General features: G+C 38.7%; 1 protein-coding gene across 1 annotated transcript in view; it reads right to left on the reverse strand.

Moving 5' to 3' along the window:
* Positions 1-20,075, reverse strand: part of LOC149283569 (dual specificity calcium/calmodulin-dependent 3',5'-cyclic nucleotide phosphodiesterase 1C-like) — a 342,446-nt gene that overhangs the window by 300,140 nt on the left and 22,231 nt on the right. The window contains exons 2-3 of the mRNA XM_089497386.1: positions 1,836-1,886; positions 296-461 (exon numbers count right to left, since the gene is read on the reverse strand). Coding sequence (XP_089353512.1) covers positions 296-461; positions 1,836-1,886 — 217 coding nt within the window. The remainder of the gene's footprint in view (positions 1-295; positions 462-1,835; positions 1,887-20,075) is intronic.

Here is a 20,075-nt window from a genome sequence, read left to right on the forward strand (position 1 = left end):
GCTGTAATCCATTTGAAATTATCTGTTTGTAGCATTACCCCGCATAACCATCCAATTTCCTGGTTATCATTAGCATTCATTTTTTGCCCTTTAAGTCCTAGACTTAATTTAAAAATGGTCTCCAGATTACATGAACCATAATATTGAAATTATACTAAAAATTCTGCCATCCATAACACCATTTGTTCAATTCTAAACTTTTTGACGAAGGCCCATTATTTTTAAATCACATGTAAATCATCCGAAATTTAGATAGGAAGTATAAAAAAAGAACCAGAGCTGGAATATGTCAAACCTGATTGATGTTTTCGGGATGGCATCTGGACTGTCAACCTGTGGCAATTCATCTGCTAGAATTTCTTCTGGACTTCGAGAATCTGCAGCAATTGTTGGCTTTTGCTTTTCTTTGAGATTTAGCCCACTGATGATTGTGTTCCACAGGCTGTTCTGGGACTTAGACCCTGGGGTTTAACAAAGCAAAAGTTTCAGAACTTTTATAATAAAATGTCCATGAAGGTTTACATTGAATATCTGTACAAAGGTGTATTGTAGAAAAAAGCATGGATTATAAATAAGTGCACATCTGTTAGAAAAAGTCTTGATTCTCCTTCCATGTCTGGTACTATATAAAGAAAAAAAAGTCTCATAATTTCCAAATGTTTTTCATAATACGTCTGTCCCTCTGCTCTCTAAGATTGCCATGTTTGGTGTGTACGAGTATTCTTGTCACAAAGTTCTACACTAATAATCTTTTTTTTTCCATTTTATCTAGTTCCATAATTAGTTATCAATAAGTATCAAAGTGACCTAAAACCCACCAATGTCACTGAATACATTCTTAAACAAACCCCTTAAAAAACTCTTTTGATAATTAAAAATGTCAGGGTGCATAATGTATAAGGTAGGACCAATCATGAAAAAGGGCATTCCGTAAACGCTCTCTATCTTTGGTATTTTAAAATGAATCCAATCCTAATGGAAAATCAAGACATGGAGGAGATTTAAACATTGATAACTGATGCCACACTTCCCCTTCGGGGTTGCTGTACATGTCCATTTCACATTGTACACGTCCCAAATATTTACCATGAATATTGAATATATCATATTTGCGTGACTGGAAACATTAGGGGCTGTCTGTAACTGTCAAGAGTAGCTCAGACATGGATCACTGTGCTTAGCTCATAGAAGATACTGTGAAGTGATGAGGCCCCCATAAAAACCAAAACAACTCTGGGATTTTTAGTTTGTGCAAATGGTTAGTTATATCACATTTGACCCACTTATAGATGGGGACAGATTTAATTTCTGTCCAGTGGTTCAATTATATTCTAGAAACTGGACTAAATTGGGTTAAAAAAAAGGGTGTAATGGAATTATAATGGTGGTGTTCATTTAAATATATTTGAAATAGATCAAATGTTATCCATATCTAACTTTACCTAATGTGGAAGACCACTGACTCTGGGTTGGAGATAAAAGCAAGGCTCTCATCTGCCCAAACTCTTAAACCACACTGCCACCATGTGGGTAAATTTGATGTAAAAGATATCCATTTAGCACTGGGTTTCATTGCTTGTGCATTTCCTGTAAGTAGAATCATTTTATCTTAAAGATGTTTCATATGCCTAACAATAATTGTCCATCCAAATTATGTACCGATATTAGTATAAACCAAGAACTTGTTGCATCCTATTTTGCAAATAACCTGTTAAGACTTAAGTAAAACAGACCTGTGCAAATTATTGTATTTGGTATTTGCACAGAGTTAGCCGTAGGTTAAATTCAGCATTCTCAGATACAAATTCAAGATTTGCAATATGATGGGCACTTACTTGCAAATCTTGCCAAAGGTCGGGCATTTTTGTCACCAGCTTCATTTGCAACTGGAATAAAATATTGAAATCCATGTTATAATACACTGCAAATTACACACAGAGCAAATCTCAATAGCCAACGAATTACCTTTAATCTCATAGCCAAAAAAATACCTTTATATTTTAAATTAAAATGTCTTGCTCATTTGCATATTTTTTAAAATAACTTTTATGAAAGCTGATTTTCTATCTTGTGCAATGATGTACATTGTGTATTTATGCCCCCAGCCCTACGTTGTGTATTTACCCCACCAGACAGACCCATATTATGTATTTATCCCACCAGACAGTCCCCTAGTATTGATTTATATGATGCCATTGTGCATTGCCCCAGCCAGACCCTCCTTTAGTATCATGTAAGCATGATACCCAAATTGCATCCACCGAACCTGCCTAGCACCCATATTGGAAGCATAGGACTTGCCATATTTGTCCCTGTGGCATCTTTGCCCCCAAACAGCCTCCCCTTGGCATATTTGCCCCAAACAGCCTGCCTGTGCCATTCACGGATACTCGTTCATTCACATATTCACAGATACTCATTCATTCCCTAATTCAGATACTCATTCATTCACTCCATCACACATACTCATTCATAGTATTATGTTTTACTGAATGTCAGGAAGATTTACTTTACTGAGAAGGTGGTGGGTAAGTGAAATAGTTTCATAGAAGTGGTAGAAGCTATGATTTAATTATAATTGTTTTCGAATTTAAACATGCATGGGATAGACATATCACTTCTGGCACAGACAGGATGCTACAGGGGTAGAGGTATCACAGGAAGGCTGATAAAGAGGCAGCAGTGGCACAGGCAGGCTATTTTAGGGCAGCGGTGGCAGAGGCTGGCTGTTTTAGGGGCTTAGTGTATAGTTATAGGGGTTATGCTGCACTAGAGCCATTGTCTGGCTTAGTATATAGTGATGGGAGTAACGCTGTACCATCATCAATGTTTGACTCAGTTTAAGTGATAGGAGTTATGCTGTACCATATCTGTTCAATAAATGTTGTTTTTTTAAACACATTTAGTTTACTTAATCATACTTTCTCACACACTGACTTGCACCCTTCCTCTCTTGCTCCCCCTCCCATCTCTCCTATCTGTATCTGCAGCTGCATAGAAAGATCAAAGGAGATCAGAAAACAGCTGGAGGAAATGAGTGAGACAGGGCAAGGAGGGCAGAGAAGGCTGGGTAGAATGGGGAATGGGTAGAGAGAGGACTAGGGCAGGGGACACAGAGCGAGCTAGAGGGAGAGTGCAGGTGGCACAGACAGAGATACTTATTTTTGAGCAACAAATTTCATTTCCAAATTAAAGCCCTCTGAAAGGGCAGGAAACTAAATTTTGTCTGAAAACCTTAATGAGTCAAAAACTAAAAGAAAATCCGCAGCAGAACTCTGGTTAGTTCTCCAAGATTTTTGGAACAACCCACCTGCCAAGCTCCTTAAAAAAATGATGTGCAAGTTTACCCAGAAGAATTGATGCAATTGAGGCAAAGGGTGGGCCCACCAGATATTGATTTGATTTAGATTTTTTTGTGTTCACTCACTTTGCCTTTTGTTAAATAAAAATAAATGATTAACATGTCTTTTTTAAAGCATTCTTACTCCACAGCATTTTTTCCCATGTTTGCACTGTACTGTATATACACGTATTATATATTTCTCTCACATATTCTGGAATTATATTACAATCATGTACATTCCTAATCAATTTTTCCACTAGATGGCACTGTACACAAAAGAACTCTAGTGTGTAGAAAGTCTTTTGGATAGTTAGGGATCAGCATATACCTTGCTGGTGAAAAATGCACATCTCTAGCTATGTAGTTGCAGCTTCTACTTCCGTACTTTTTTGTCTTAGTGAGATGTCTTTTTTACATGCCAAGAAATTTGTAATGAAAGAAATCAGTGAACTCCCTTACTACAACATCTGCAGAGAATCAGTAGGCACTGCCGTTATTGACAGTGGTAATATGAACTACTGGACATATTCAACATCAATTGGACTGGACAAGACCACCAAAGGCTTTAGTACTGGTACCATCAGTTTAGTCTACAAAACATCACCATATGATGCAAACTGTCTGCTGACATTCTGCCTCTGTTCCAAAAATGTGGACTTCCTAGCATCTAAGTAGGTTGACGCATTTAAAGCACATGGAGTCCCTGCTATTACCATAGCAGCTATCCAAATCAATCACACAAATAAGTATAGCAAACAACAATCTTTATCAACGATTGTGACTTACTTAAATTGACAGTTTAATGTCGCTGACAAGACCACTAAAGAGGAATGTTTATTAGTGGTACCTTATGAATTCTTTCATTTAAAAAAAACCCCTGAAAAGTACTTACGGAAGTAGAAGCTGCAGCTACATAGCTCCATTGTACCACACTTTTTGCCTTTGTGTCAGGAAACCATTCCTATTGAAATCAATGTGAGTGATTTTTCTACGCATAGGGTTTTAAAAGACACATCTCCTACACAAAAAATAGGGGCAGGCAAAAGGGCAAATGCATATGCGAAGACCACTGAAATTGAAAATTACCCCTTACCTATGATACGCATTAAAGTGCATATGATGTCTGGTGTGTTGCTTTAACAACCATTTAGAGCACAGAGTGTAATTAGAAACAAATTCCCATTTTTTTTGTAGTAGATGTAATGCAGTACTTTATATAATGTTTAACTAAATAAAGGTACAAAATAAGCAACTATGAAGCTATGGATCACCCTTGGAGCTACAGTATTTAGGCATTAACAACAGAATAATTAGACAAAAATGCTTAAAATTATTAAACAACTAACTTGTACTTCTATGTTTGTTATCAAGGATTAAAATGTTACATTTCTGTTCTCTTGCAATATATCCACTTTTTTTACAACTTGCATCCTAAAATCTTGGTTTTGCATGTGCCAATATCAATTAATACCCCAAGACACTTCTAGAATGTGCTTTCAAGGCTATTTGACAACACTGATATATAAGTTCCACATTCATTGCTGTATATTTAATGTCATTAAATTAAATTGTTTTGTTTATATATATATATATCTTTGAAAAAAATATTTGTCTCTATTACTTTAATTTGCAAAAGGTATCCCTTACAGCAGATCCTAAAAAAAGAAAAAGAAAATTCTATGATAGTAAATATATTAACCCCTTAAGGACCATGCTGTTTTTTTACTTTTTGTACCCTTTGGGACCGAGGCTGTTTTAACACTTTTGTGGTGCTCGTGTTTAGATGTAATTTTCTCTTCACCCAGGTAATGTACCCACACAGGACAAAAGGGGCTTTCTTCAAATACCATACTATTTCGGGTATCTTTAAAGCCGGCCAATGCAATTTACCCCATCAAGCCATATATTTTTGAAAACTAGACACCCCAGGGTATTTCAAATGGCATTTTAACCCTTTTCATGCACTAATTCTACTACCACCCTTTGTCAAACTTTGTGGTAGTATTTTATTTTGTGTTTTTTTATCACACAAATTGCACTTTAGGTATGGATTTACAGCTCCTGGTGTATGTGACCCCAATATATGTTCAGCAACATCTCCCGAGTACAGTGATACCACCCATGCATGGGTTTGTCTGGTGTTTGGGGGCTAAAAGGCAACATTTGGGAAGTGTGCTTCCCCCCCCCATTTTGGTCAGTCTGTGCCTATGCCCTATCTTTGAACCCGGCCACTCCAATTTACCCCATCAAACCATTTTTTTTAAATTTGACACCCCTTGGGTATTTGAAATTTTTTTACTTTAACTCTTTCCATGTCAAGATTTTTGGGAAGATACAATGCTTTTTTTTTTTTTTTTACATTTTGCTGTTACTAGACGGTTCCTCTGATGCATAATTATTTTTAAATGTTACCACTTGGGGTTGCTTAGTTAGGGCTATAAATACCCTATGAACCCATTGTCTGTCCCCTTTTCTATTACCAGGGGCACATTCATCTGTATTTAAAACAGTAAGACCTCCAAAAAGTAGTTTTACACTTTACTGTAACACTGATATACAATAGACCTTGTTAAGTATCTCTCTTCTTTTCCCACAAGTTTTTTTTCTTAGTATTCAGTTGTTTATTTTCCTGTATCTCTGATATCCTTTAAATATCCACTGTCACTGGTATTTGATAACATCCCATAGGATCATAACTGGAAGGTTTCTCAATTAATGATAATGTCATGTCATTTTAACTAAAAGCCACATAGTCAAAGAGCATGTTCAATTTCTGAACTTCACCATCATGATATTATTAACTGTCCATATTTAAAACAAAAAAAAATAATATGTCATTAGGGTTTGATTTTTTTTTGCAAGAAAAAGTTTCCAGAATGAACTTTAAATGTCTTCATTTTTTGGCGGCCTATATTTAAATCATTATAACACACTTATCAAATGTGTGGTGAAAGAGGGCGCCATTTAACCCTTATTTCAAAATAAAATCAATATTTCAAAACCATTTTTTTCCAAATCTGGTAATTCTTCCCCTATGTGCTATTTGGGGCATCTGGCCAATGCAATTTACACATTCAAAACATGTATTTTTGAAGACCAGACACCTCAGGGTATTTCAAATGCAGGTATTTTAACTCTTTCCATGCACTAATTCTACCACCAGCCTTTGTGAAAGTTTGCAGTATTATTTTTTGTGTGTATTTTTTGTTGTACTTTAGGTATGAATTTACAGGTCACACAACACCCCCAATATATGTTGTTTGGGGGCTAAAAGGCCACATTTGGGACGTGTGCATTTTTCAATCTGGAAATTAGACATGTGGTCATGCTGTCATGTGTGTTAATTGGGACATTGTTGAACCCGGCCAATTCAATTTACCCCATCAAATCATTCATTTTTTAAAAGTAGACACCCCATGGGCATTTAACATGCCAGTATTTTAACTGTTTCCATGTGAGAAATAAAGCACTAATTTTAGGGCTTTCTCATAAAAATCATATAAATATATATATATATATATATAGAATTTTTTATTTATTTTTTGGACTTTTTTTGAACGGGAAGGTTCCCCTGATGGTGGGAATCAGTGGGAAATTATTTTTACATGTTACCTTTTTTTTTTTATATACATTTATTTTACTAATCACATTGTGATTACAAAGCTGGGCTCCATTGATGTGCATGGTTGAATGCAGTACCTGTATTCAACCTGCAAGTGGCGCCAGAGTTTTCAGGAGGGTCTAGTGAGACCCTCCTGATAACTCTTTTCAACTCCTCATTTAAAGAATGCGCCGCCATCTTGCAAGTTGCAGAATCTCGCAGTGGTGGTTGTGACCATTTTACGGACACCATTGAATCAACAATCGCCTACTAAACTCTTTTAAAACAGGCGTCCACCGCCATATAGTGTAAGGCGGATATTGACGGGGACGGGCCAGACACGGCCCCTGATGCCGATCTCGGTGTTGCTGAATGCCTCGACATTGAGGCATTACAGCAATACCGTTTGGGTGCAGAAAGCGAACGTAGTTTTAAGTCATGACGGTCCTGGCACGTCAATGGTCGTCAACCGTTTGTTTTCACTTGACATGTCCGGACCATCAATTGTCATCAAGAGGTTAAACACAGGACTTCCCAACTAATCTCAAGAATAAACATTTGTATTAAGCCTAATTATTAACTATAGTGAGCTGTTGAGATTAGTAACCTGCTGCTTAGAGGAGTGAAATTTATTAATTCCTATTGTTGACAAGGAAAAACATGTACTTTTCTCCTGATGACAGATTTAAAAGGTGTTCATTAGATCAGTTTAGCATTTGAAAAAGAAACCAAAATAAATTTTACCTTGCTACTCAAGAGCCCTGTTCATTATGCATATTCATGTGACTGTGTTTTAGCATAAATGGAAACTAAATGCTAACGAGATTTAAGAACTTTGATTAAATACTTATGAGAACATCAATCAGATCATAAAGGTTTAACCCCTTAACGTCCATTGATGTCAGGCACATCACACAAAAACGGATACGTGACGACCAATGATGTGCCTGGCACGTCTTCTTATTAAACAAGCTTAGAAACTGATCTACGATCGCTTTCTTTGCTTAAACGGTGTTGCTGTAATGCCTCGATGTCGAGGCATTCAGCAACACTGAGATCTGGCCCCTGGTGCACATTCAAAGGTTACTTTCTTAGTTATAACTCTATTATCTGTAAGATGGGCATCTCGGGAAGCTTTAGTTTCATGTTATAGAACTTTACAACATGTTTCAGGTAGGGAGCTTCCAAATATTATGTGCACAAATCATTATGACAAAGGAAGGGCTTGTAATAAAGGTGAATGATCCCTGTGCCTTTCTGATTTTAAGATTTTGGGCCACTGCAACAAGCTTGCTTTTTTCATTTTTTGTGTTTTGGTAAAAGCTTCACATATAGCGACCAGATTATAAAAGTCAACATCTCTGTAAATGCTCAGACATTACAGGGAGTGGCAACACATCCCTAAGTCATTCTTGGGTTAACTTGGTGACTGCCCATGGTCGGGATAGGGGTCCCAGCCAAGGGAGGGGGTTGTGGCTCCATTTCTGGGTTGGCCGCATGAAAGCAACATTCCTCCCTCCTCTAGCTCATAGGTCATGTTTGGATGTGACACATTAGCTCAAGATGATTTTGTTTTCTCTAAATCATGTTGGCCTTCAAGCTCTGTCTATGCCTTCATGTTTCTTTATTTGGGTTTGGTTTGGGAATGATGTCAGACATAATGATGGGAATGATGTCAGGAAATGTAAACATTTATTAGACTAATATACAGTGCCTTTTCGAAAATGTTTTTTAGACAGGCCTGGAAAGCTGGCAAACCTCTTGTAACATGGTGGCTTCCATCTCACTTACACTACCAGACCTGATGAAATGAAGGGTGGTAGGGTAGGCTTCCTATTCTCCCCAACTTGTATGGTTCAAGCCTTCCCTGGACCCAACTGATCTGTTTAATTAACATCACATCTCTCTACTCTTCTCTCACCTCCAACCTTCTTGGGCTACTCACTGCTAAATCCAAAGGTTTACTAGTCTATGCTAATCCTACTGGAACTTTCTGCTGCTTTAAACACTGTGGACCACCCTCTTCTCCTTCAAAGTCCTCTTGGTCTCAGTGACACTACTCTCTCCTGGTTCACAACCTACCTTACTTGGCAAACTAATCTCATCCTTTTCAATATTACCTGTATGCTTAGGACACCCACATCTACCTATCCTCTCCCAATCTCTCTCCCTCTGTTTTTGATTATGTAACTAACTGACTCGCATCTGTCTCTACCTAGATGTCTGCATATTTCCTAAAACTCAGTCTCTCCAAAACCAAACTTTTCCCTTAATGTCAATGTTCCAATCATCTCCTCTTCCCCTTGGTGTCACCCTTGACTCCGACCTCTTGTTCACTCCTCACATTCATTCTGTCTCTAAAAACTGCAGTCTCCATCTTAAAATCCATTCCTAACACAAGATGCCACTAAGGATTTTGTCAATACCCTAATTATCTCCTGCCTCGATTATTGTAATTCTGTCTTAGCTTGTCTCCTTCTTACCCATCTCGACCCTCTACAATCTACCATGAATGCTTTACTAACACCTTTCTCATCATTCAGTCTCTTAACTGGCTACCTGTGCGCTTCAAGATTTGTTTCAAAATCCTGACTCTTACTTTCAAAGCTCTTCATAGCAATTCCCCTACTTACATCTCCTCTCTTATATTTAAATAAACTCCGAATTGGTCTCTCCACTCATCCAATGATCATCTTCTGTCCTTTCATCTAATTTCTAGCTCTCATGCATGCTTACAAGATTTCTCATATCCTGCCCCTATCCCTCAAGACCCACTTCTTTAAGGAAGCTTACAACATAACACATTAACACTCTCCCATATGTCTTTAGCTCACCTTTCCTAGTCCCTCTCCTGCAAAAATAACCATTGTCTTATATTCGAGGTCATCTTCTAATCAGACCCCAAATAGAGGTGCGCTGGGTTCTCTCTTTAGCAGGGATTGAGGGCTTGTTTGGAGCCCATTCGGTCAGGGGGGCTGTGGCCTTTGGTGCCTTAGTGGCAGGTGGGGTTTTAGGTGACATTCTGCGGGCGGCAGACTTATCTTGTGCTTCCACCTTCTGTAGTTTTTATTTTCGAACTTTGAGGTCAGCGGCGTTGGCATTGGTCTCTGAACGTTAAAACTGCAAAACAGGACCCTCTTGTCTTGCCTTAAAATTAGAAATTATTTTAGCCTTGGTATCTGAATATATTCAGACACCAAGGCTAGAATAATTTCTAATTATTAAGTAACCACTTTATATCTGCTAGGTGACAATTTGCCCTGCAAGGGCCATATGAAGACTTCAAATGTAGTCTCCTCTTCGTTCTTTGGTGCCTTAGTGGCAGGTGCGGTTTTAGGTGACATTCTGCGGCGGCAGACTTATCTTTGCTTCCACCTTCTGTAGTTTTTATTTTCGAACTTTGAGGTCAACGGCGTTGGCATTGGTCTCTGAACGTTAAAACTGCAAAATAGGACCCTCTTGTCTTACCTTTAAATTAGAAATTATTTTAGCCTTGGTGTCTGAATATATTCAGACACCAAGTCTAGAATAATTTCTAATTGTTAAATAACCACTTTATATCTGCTAGGTGACAATTTGCCCTGCAAGGGCCATTTGAAGACTGTATGAAGAATGTATTTGTATATTGTGATAAGGACACTCTCTAGGTGTCTTTTTGTAGGGTAAATAAAATTTAGCTCATGTCCCTAGTACTTAAAACTTCCATGGCATACTTTCCAAAGCTCTTCTTTGTACTATTTTATCATATATTTCTAACAAATGGGTTTAACAACGTTTTCTAGTGGAGGTTTAACTTACCGTATATTCCGGCGTATAAGACGACTGGGCGTATAAGACGACACCTAACTTTTCCAGTTAAAATATAGAGTTTGGGCTATACTCGCCATATAAGACTACCCCTCTACCCAGTATACAACAACCAGCCAATCACGGCAAGCGATGTACCTTACCGGTGATTGGCTGGTTGTTATACAGACATATATATACATACACTGCCTTATATATATATATATACCGTATTTATACTGATTATAAGACGACCCCCCAAATCTTAATATTAATTTAGCAAAAAAAGAAAAAGCCTGAATATAAGACGACCCTATAGGAAAAAAGTTTTACCAGTAAATGTTAATTCATTTAAACTATTTTTTTAATAAAAGCTATGATTGAGAAAAATATTTTGGTTTTATTTCCTTCTATTTTCCAGCCTGCCCCCCAGTTATGCACATCTGCCCCAGAAATGCCTTATACCCCCTATATGCCACTGTGCCCCATGATATGCCTTTTAACCCTCTAAATGCCACTGTGCCCCATGATATGCCTTTTAACCCTATATGCCACTGTGCCCCATGATATGCCTTATAACCCTATATGCCACTCTGGCACTTAGAGGGTTAAAAGGCATATTATGGGGAAGAGTGGCATATAGGGAGGTTTAAGGTATTTCAGGAGGCAGAGTGGCGTATAGAGGTTTAAAAAGGTATTTCTGGAGGCAGAGTGGCATTAAGGGGGTTAAAAGGCATTTCACAGAGCACCCTGCCTCCAGAAATGCCTTATGCCCCCCATTTAACACTCCCCCCGCCCCACTTACCGGTACTTCTGAGTCTCCTGTCATGTAGCTGCGGCAGCGTGTAGACTCACGCTGCAGCCGGAAGGAGGCGTGGCTAGCAGCGGGGGTTGTCTGCGTGCATCGCGCACATTCCCCGGCTGTCAGAGATCAGAGTTCCCCGCGCCGGTGCCGGTGTCGGTGCCGCACCGGTACGGGGAACTCTGATCTTTTGAACTTTGCGGCTGCTTTGAATGTTCTTCTGCCTGCTGGCCGGCCCAGATTCAGGGCGACCTGGGGGGCAATTGCCCCCTGGCCCAGCCAGCCCCTGAACATATTGTAAAAATGACAAACTAGCTATGGACATTAGGGTAGGAAAAATCATTATTTCTTAAAGTTTTAACAATTTGATAGAATATTTGTTAAACAGGTCATTTTACAACCCCCTAGTTGACGTAAAGAAGCCACAACAATACGCCATACAGTAAAACATTAACCCCTTACGACCAATGATGTGCCAGGCACGTCACGGAAAAACGGTCAGTTAATGACCGATGATGCGCCTGGCACATGATGGCATTGGATAAGCTTAGAATGCGATCTGCGTCAATGTCGTCATATATAAAATATAATATATTATATAAAGGATAAAAACTCTAGGCCCTCCTGAGAACTCTGGGCTCCCCCTGCAGGTTAATTACAAGTACTCCATTCAACCATGCAAGTCAATGGAGCCCAGCTCTCTAATCTCTATGTAATTAGTAAAATATATATTTTAAAAATATTGTACAAATAAAAATAGTTATGCAGTAATGTCACCATCAGGAGAACCATTGAGTTCCAACAAAATGTAAACAAGTAATAAAATGAGCGCTGTATCTTTCCTAAAACCCTGGCATGGAAAGACCTAAAATACTAGAATTTGAAATAACCATGGGGTGTCTTGTGTTAAAGGAAAACACACAAGAAATTAATAACACAAATTTTGACACACGCTGGTGGCAGGATTAGTGTGGGAAAAGAGTTAAAATACCACCATTTCAAATACACGGGGATGTCTACTTTCAAAAATATATGGTTTGATCAGAGAAAACAGAATAGGACATGGAAGTAGGATGGCCAGATGTCAAAGTTCCAAAGTGAAAAATGGAAGAAAGGTATAGTTAAAATGATACCATTTATTAGCTAACTGAGAGTTTGATTGCGAGCTTTCGAGACCAAGTTGTTAGGTCCCTTCCTCAGGCATTAATGAAGCTAACACAGACTTTTCTAAATACAAAAAAAAAGCACAATTCACACGTTAACAAAGACTTTAGATAAACACAGAGGTATTGGGGAATTTGTTCAGCAGTAAATTAGTTGGACTAGCAGAGATCCAATGGACAGATATGGTTCAATCAAAGCATCGTTGGTCAGTTCACTCCCTGGTTAGAGGGGCCATAAAACGATTAGACATATGCCAGATCCATGAAGGTGTCAAATGTTCCCAGGAATAAGTTGTTTGTAGTTAATTTGAATTGTGAAGGGATCCCTTTTGAAGGGATCCCTTTGCCTTTTCTTCATCACTTTGATGAAGAAAAATAATATAATTTTCATTTCTATCTTTTCATTTTCATAGACATTGGTTTAGACTTTGGATTATGGCTCCTTCTGGTGTTTTACCATTCTCATATGTGTGCCACATCTCTCTCTCTCTATGACAGATGAAACATGTATGAAAGTACTTCCACTGCCCCCTTACTTTTATTCAACGCCCCCAATTGCACCAGAGGCTACTACCACCCCCCTGGATTGTTCCACCGCACCCAGGGAGTGGTATCGCCCACTTTTGGAAGCACTACACTACATGGACAAAAGAGAGAATATTTGCGCGCATTTATGACACTGATATTGGATGATTAGGCCTGGCTGACAACATCTGTTCCAGTTCATCCCAAAGGTGTTCGATGGGGATGGCTATGTGCAGGCAGGTCAAGTTCCCCCACAGCAAACTCAACAATGTCTTTATGGACCTTGCTTTGTGTACTGGGGCACAATCATGCTGGGATAGAAAAAGGCCTTTCTCAAACTACTCCCACAAAGTTGAAAGCATAGCATTGTCCAAAATGTCTTGGTATGCTGAAGCATTAAGATTTCCCTTAACTGAAAGTAAGGGGCCAAGCCCATCCCATGAAAACCAGCCCCATACCATTATCTCTCCACCAACAAACTTTACAATTGGCACAATGCAGTCAGGCAGCTAAGGTTCTTCCCCAGTGCGGGGAACTCTCTTCTCTGACAGCCGGGAAGGTCTGCCCGATGGACGCAGACAACCCCCGCTGCTAACGGCACCTCCTTCCGGCTGCAGTGGAAGTAGGCAACTTCCGCTGCAGCCGGAAGGAGGTGCGGTTAGCAGCGGAGGTTGTCTGCGTCCATCGCGCAGACCTACCCCGGCTGTCAGAGATCAGAGTTCCCCTCACCGGGGAATTGTCTCTGACAGCCGGGGAAGGTCTGCGCGATGGACGCAGACAACCCACCGCTGCTAACCGCACCTTCTTCCGGCTGCAGCGGAAGTTGCCTACGTGAAACGCGTAGACGTCTACACGCTGCCCGGACAACACACCGTGATTCAGAAGCACCGGTAAGATTTTGTTGGGGGGTTAATTGGGGGGCATAAGGAATTTCTGTAGGCAGAGTGATCTATGATATGCCTTTTAACCCTCTATACGCCACTCTGCCTCCTGAAATGCCTTATACCTCCCTATATGCCACTCTGCCCCATAATATACCTTTTAACACCCTAAATGCCAGAGTGGCATATAGGGGTATAAGGCATTTCTGGAGGCAGAGTGGCACATAGGGGGTCAAAAGGCATATCATGGGGCACAGTGGCATATTGAGGGTTAAAAGGCATATCACGGGGCACAGTGGCATTTAGAGGGTTAAAAGGCATATCATAGGGCACAGTGGCATTTAGAAGGTTAAAAGGCATATCATGGGGCACAGTGGCATATAGGGGGTTTAAGGCATTTATGGGGCAGAGTGACAAGCCTGGGGGCAGATGTGCACAACTGGGGGCAGGTTGGAAAATAAAAGGAATTAAAAACAAAATATTTTTCTCAATCATAGCTTTTATTAAAAAAAATAGTTTACATAGTTTACATGAATTAACATTTACTGGTAAAAAAAATTTCCTATAGGGTTGTCTTATATTCAGGCTTTTTCTTTTTTTTTCTAAATTAATATTCAGTTTTTGGGGGGTTGTGTTATAATCAGGGTTGTCTTATAATCGAGCAAGTACGGTATATATATACAGAGCCGCCCTTAGGTGTTCTGGCGCCCTGTGCGGACTACTCCTCTGGCACACCCCCATCCCCCAAAAAAAGAAAGGAAAAAAATCTTGTAACAAACAACTAGCTTTCATTAAAGATAGTTTATGTGCAAGTGCAAACAAGTACAGTAATATATAACTGGAAACACTGGAAACAATAATATACATTAAATACAAGGAAAAAAACAGCTAATCTGCTGTAATAAAAACATTTCTTTTAATATTGAAAAAATTGGACCCCAGAAAGTATTTCCTTGGGCCCCGCTCCACGCTCCCTAGCATGCAATCACTCCCTCCCCTACCACACCAAAATAAATTTCCACACTGACTGCAGATTAGGGGAAGGCTGTGATAGTCAGTGCAGTCTTCCCTCCTTCTCACCCTGACCATGACTTCCCCTGATATCATTCCCATCCCCTTCTTATTATCTGCCCCTTCTCACTATGTACCCCCTCTCCCCCTTCTCACTGCCTTCCCCCCTTTCTCACTATGTACCCCCTTCTCAATATATATACCCCCTGTCCCCTTCTCACTATCTAACCCCTCTCCCCCTTTCTCGCTATGTATCCCCTCTCCCCCTTTTTCACTATATATCCCCTCTCCCCCTTTTCACTGCCTTCCCCCTCTGGCCCTTCTCACTATCTACCACCTCTGCCCCTTCTCACTGCCCCCCCGTCCCTTCTCACTATCTACCTCCCTACTTCTCATTACCCTTACCTCGTTGCCGGAGTCCTGCGGTGGGAGCCTGAAGTGTCCTCTTCCTGCTCTGCTGCGGTTCACACTTCACAGCTGAGTGCCGGCATATGACATCATGAAACGCTGGCACCGCGACGGAGATAGATGCCTCGCATAGGAGAGTGAGGGGCGCCGAGCGGTTGCTGAAATCTTTATGAGCGACCGCTCAGCGTCCCTGTGTCTCCCTCGCGTTGAATAAAGACGATGTTTCAAGTCCCGGGCAGGTCGCACACCCCTAGGGCCGGCCTTGTGTATATATATATATATATATGAGTTTGTAAATTATTGAAATTATGCACTTCACTCACCTGGCTAGTTCCAGGGCTGCATTATTTAAGAAATACATTACCTAAGGGGAAGGATTATGTAACATTATCATCAATCCCTAAATACATGTTACCATTTTGACCACCTGTGACACATTTTTAATCTGATAAAGACAAAATCAATATTTATAGATTAAAAGAACATCCTGCCAAAACAGTGTCTCAAAGGGTCCAAATGTTCATCTGCCACGTGCCCTTTATACTGTTGTCTTTGACCAAATACATTTTGATCTTATTCGGCAGCACATTCAAAGGTCAACTAAAGAACAAACAACAATAAGCAAAGGAGTAAATTATAAAGCCACCGAACTTTTATGCCTGACTATCTTGTATCTACAAATCTGTAACCCATAAAAATAGCAAAGCAATTTATCGTATGTCTCATATTTTAAATAAACAAATTCACATTAAAAATAAAATATATTAATAATTATTTTTGAAATTCACTTGTTACAATGTATTATCTAAAAGAACTACAATTTCTTAAATGGGAATTTAGGATAAGAAATATTAATAGAAAATAAATACTTATGAAAATGAATATATATTCAGGTCAAACATTCATAGACCTCTAAAAACAGAAAAAAAACCGGAGTCCTACACCATGCTATCATTCGATCTCACTTATTGTGAGATCATCCTAACCCCTTCGCGACCTTTGCCGGTTCAGGACCGTCATGACAAGAAGGTCACTAAATGACCTTTGACGGTCCTGAACCGTCAAAAAATTAAATAAGCTTAGAAAGTGATCAACGATCACTTTCTTCGCTTAAACGGCGTTACTGTAATGCCTCGATGTCGAGGCATTCAGTAACGCCGAGATCGGCATCGGGGGCCATGTCTGGCCCCTCCCCGGGGCGTCAACAGCCGCCATACATTGTATGGCGGCGGACGCCCGTTTTAAAAGCGTTAAAAAAATGGTGTCGCTGGAATGCCTCGATCAGGAGGCATCCAGCGACACCAAACACTTACCTTTGGATGGGCTGTGACCGCTCCGGAGAGCGGTCACAGCCGCAGCTGCCGGTGATCTTCGCCATCAACAAGATGGCGGCGGCCCGGGAAAAAAAACAATAAAGAAGAAAGAGTTCGCTAGATGGTCTCCAGACCCTCTAGAGAACTCTGGCTCCACTTGCAGGTTGAATACAGGTACTGCATTCAACCAAGCAAGTCAATGGAACCCAGCTTTCTAATCACTATGTGATTAGTAAAATATAAAAAAAAAAAAAAAATGGAAAAAAAAAAAAAATGTGCTAACATTTAAAAATAATTATGCAGTGATGTCACTTGATGAACCATCCAGTACCAGCAAAATGTGTAAAAAAAATATAAAAAAAAGTATTAATAAAATAAAATAAAAAAATAAAGTTTATTATTTTGAGCAAGTGCTAAAATTTCTCAAAAATCTCAACAAAGAGTTAAAATAAAAGCACTTCAAATACCCAAGGGGTGTCTAATATATAAAAAAAATGGCTGATGGGGTAAATTGGAGTGGCCGAGCTCAAAGATAGGGCATAGGTACAGACTGACCAAAATGGAGAAAAAAAGCGCACTTCCCAAATGTGGCATTTTAAATCTCAAACAACTCGACAAACCCATGCATGACCAAATGACCACCTGGATTACGTATTCCCCAAAAGTAGCCTTTTACCAGCCAAACAATCTGACAAACCCATGCATGTGGGGTATCGCTGTACTCAGGAGATGTTCCTGAACACATATTGGGGGGTTGTTTGACAGTGACATATACCAGGACCTGTATATCTATAACTAAAGTACAATTTGTGTGAAAAAAAAAATAAAAAAAATAACTATTACAAAGTTTAACAAAGTGTAGTTCTATAATTGGTGCATGGAAAGGGTTAAAATAACAGCATTTGGAATACCCTGGGGTGTCTAGTTTTCAAAAATATATGGTTTGAATGGGTTAAATTGAGTTAACCGGCTTCAAAGATATTCCAAAGAGGAGATGGAGGCAGACTGACCAGATTTGTTAAAAAAGATTTGGAAATCATAAAATGCTGCTTGTACTTATTGCCCTATAACTTACAAAAAACAGCAAAAAAACATAAAAACATTGGGTATTTCTAAACTCAGGACAAGTAGTAGAATCTATTTAGCTAGTTTTTTTACTTGCTTTTTTAGGTGAGTAAAAGATTTTTCAAATAAAAGTCATAAAATGTGTTTTTTTTTCAATTTTTCACCATGTTTTTTTTATTTTTTTTATAGTAAGTAAGATGATACGATCAAAATAATGGTATCTGAAGAAAGCCCATCTTGTCCTGAAAAAAACAATATATAACTTACGTGGGTACACTAAATGGGTGATGAGAAAATTACAGCTGAACACAAGCACCACAAAAGTGTCAAAACAGCCTCGGTCCCACAGGGTACAAAACGAAAAATGAGCCCGGTCCTTAAGGGGTTAAAAGAGAAAAAAACAATTCCATTTAAAAAATGTTCTAATAAGATTATTTATATATACTAAATACAGCCCATGCTAATTTCAGAGCACATATGTTCTTCTGCCAGGCCAAGAAAAACCATTGTAAAATCCCCACCGGGATTGTTTTAGTTGTACAGAGCATATAATCACAAAACCTTTAAGCTGCTAAACTTTAAATGTTCATGAAAATGTTTACTCCAAGGCTGATTCTTATTAAATCACCATTAAATAAAGTATGCTATTGCTCTGTGGTTCTGTTCTTAAAGAAATAAACTTGGAAGATAATTGGGAAGGAACCAAAGCAAAGGCCTATATAAATACAGACATATTAAACACAGAGATAAGCAACAAGTAGGTTACAATATTAACTGTAGGAACCGAGGGAGTCACGCCTATAAAAAGTGGTTTATTATGTGCATATTTTATTGTTGGTGTAATAATCTGTTTCCTTCTTGTGATAAATCTATGTCATGTAGAATTTTCAACACTTTCTCTTGGTCTTGTTCACATCGTTGATATCGCTTCAAACCATTGACTTTTTTGGCATTTTCACTATGATTTCCTTTAACCCCTTAATGTCAAGACTGTTTCTTACTCTTAGTACATTTTGGGACAGGCTCTTTTAACATTTTTCAGTGTTGCTGTTTAGCTGTAATTTTCTTCTTTCTCATTGTGTGCACCAACACATATTATATATTGTTTTATTCAGGACAAACAGGGCTTTCTTTAGATACCATTTTTATCATATCATCTAATTTACTATAAACAATGATAAAATATGGTGATTTTTTTGTTAAAAATGACTTTTTCTCACAAAAAAAAATTTAGTCATCTAAAAAAACTAGTGAAAAAACCTTCTAAGTAGATTCTACTATTTGTCCTGAGTTTAGAAATACCCAATGTTTTTATGTTTTTTGCTTTTTTCTGCACGTTATGGGGCAATTAGTACCAGTAATGTTTTGCTATTTCAAAACCATTTTTTCCCTAAAGCTGGTCATTCTGCCCCATGTGCTATTTCAGGTATATATGAAGCCGACCAATGCAATTTACCCCATCAAACCATATATTTTTCAAAACTAGACACCCCAAAGTATTTCAAATGTTGGTATTTTAACCCTTTCAATGCACTAATTCTATCACCAGCCTTTGTCAAACTTTATGGTAGTAAAAAATGTTGTATTTTTTTCACACACATTGTACTTCAGGTATGAATTTACCGCTCCTGGTTTATGTCACTGCGAAACAAAAAAACAACAACAAACAGTATAATGTAATCAACAAAATGCAGCTGAATTGTTATGGTGGGGTTTTAGAGATATTAAGATTTTTAAAAATAGGTATATGTCACTCACTGCCAAACAACAACCAAATACACAAATTCCAATCAACAAAGAAAAAATGATATTATCAAGTGTAACGTAACTGCTTTGATAGATTGTTGTTTTTACTTATCAGTGTGTGTATATTTCATTAAAAAAAACCCAACAACAAACAGTATAATGTAATCAACAAAATGCAGCTGAATTGTTATGGTGGGGTTTTAGAGATATTAAGATTTTGAAAAATAGGGAAGAATAATTTCTGACCTTAGTTTAACCTCTTAAGGACCAGGTTGTTTTTTAATTTTTTTTACCCTTTGTGACCGAGGCTGTTTAAAAATTTTGCGGGAAACACTTTTTCTCACTTTTATTTGAAAACTCTTTTCTCCTCATCTACAAAAGCGAATGGAGACAACTGCTAAATAGATTTCTGAGTTTAGAAATACCCAATG

The sequence above is a fragment of the Sceloporus occidentalis genome, unplaced genomic scaffold, assembly GCF_023333645.1.
Source record: "Sceloporus occidentalis isolate IW3139 unplaced genomic scaffold, rSceOcc1.0.p SCAF_102, whole genome shotgun sequence".
Lineage (NCBI taxonomy): Eukaryota > Metazoa > Chordata > Lepidosauria > Squamata > Phrynosomatidae > Sceloporus > Sceloporus occidentalis.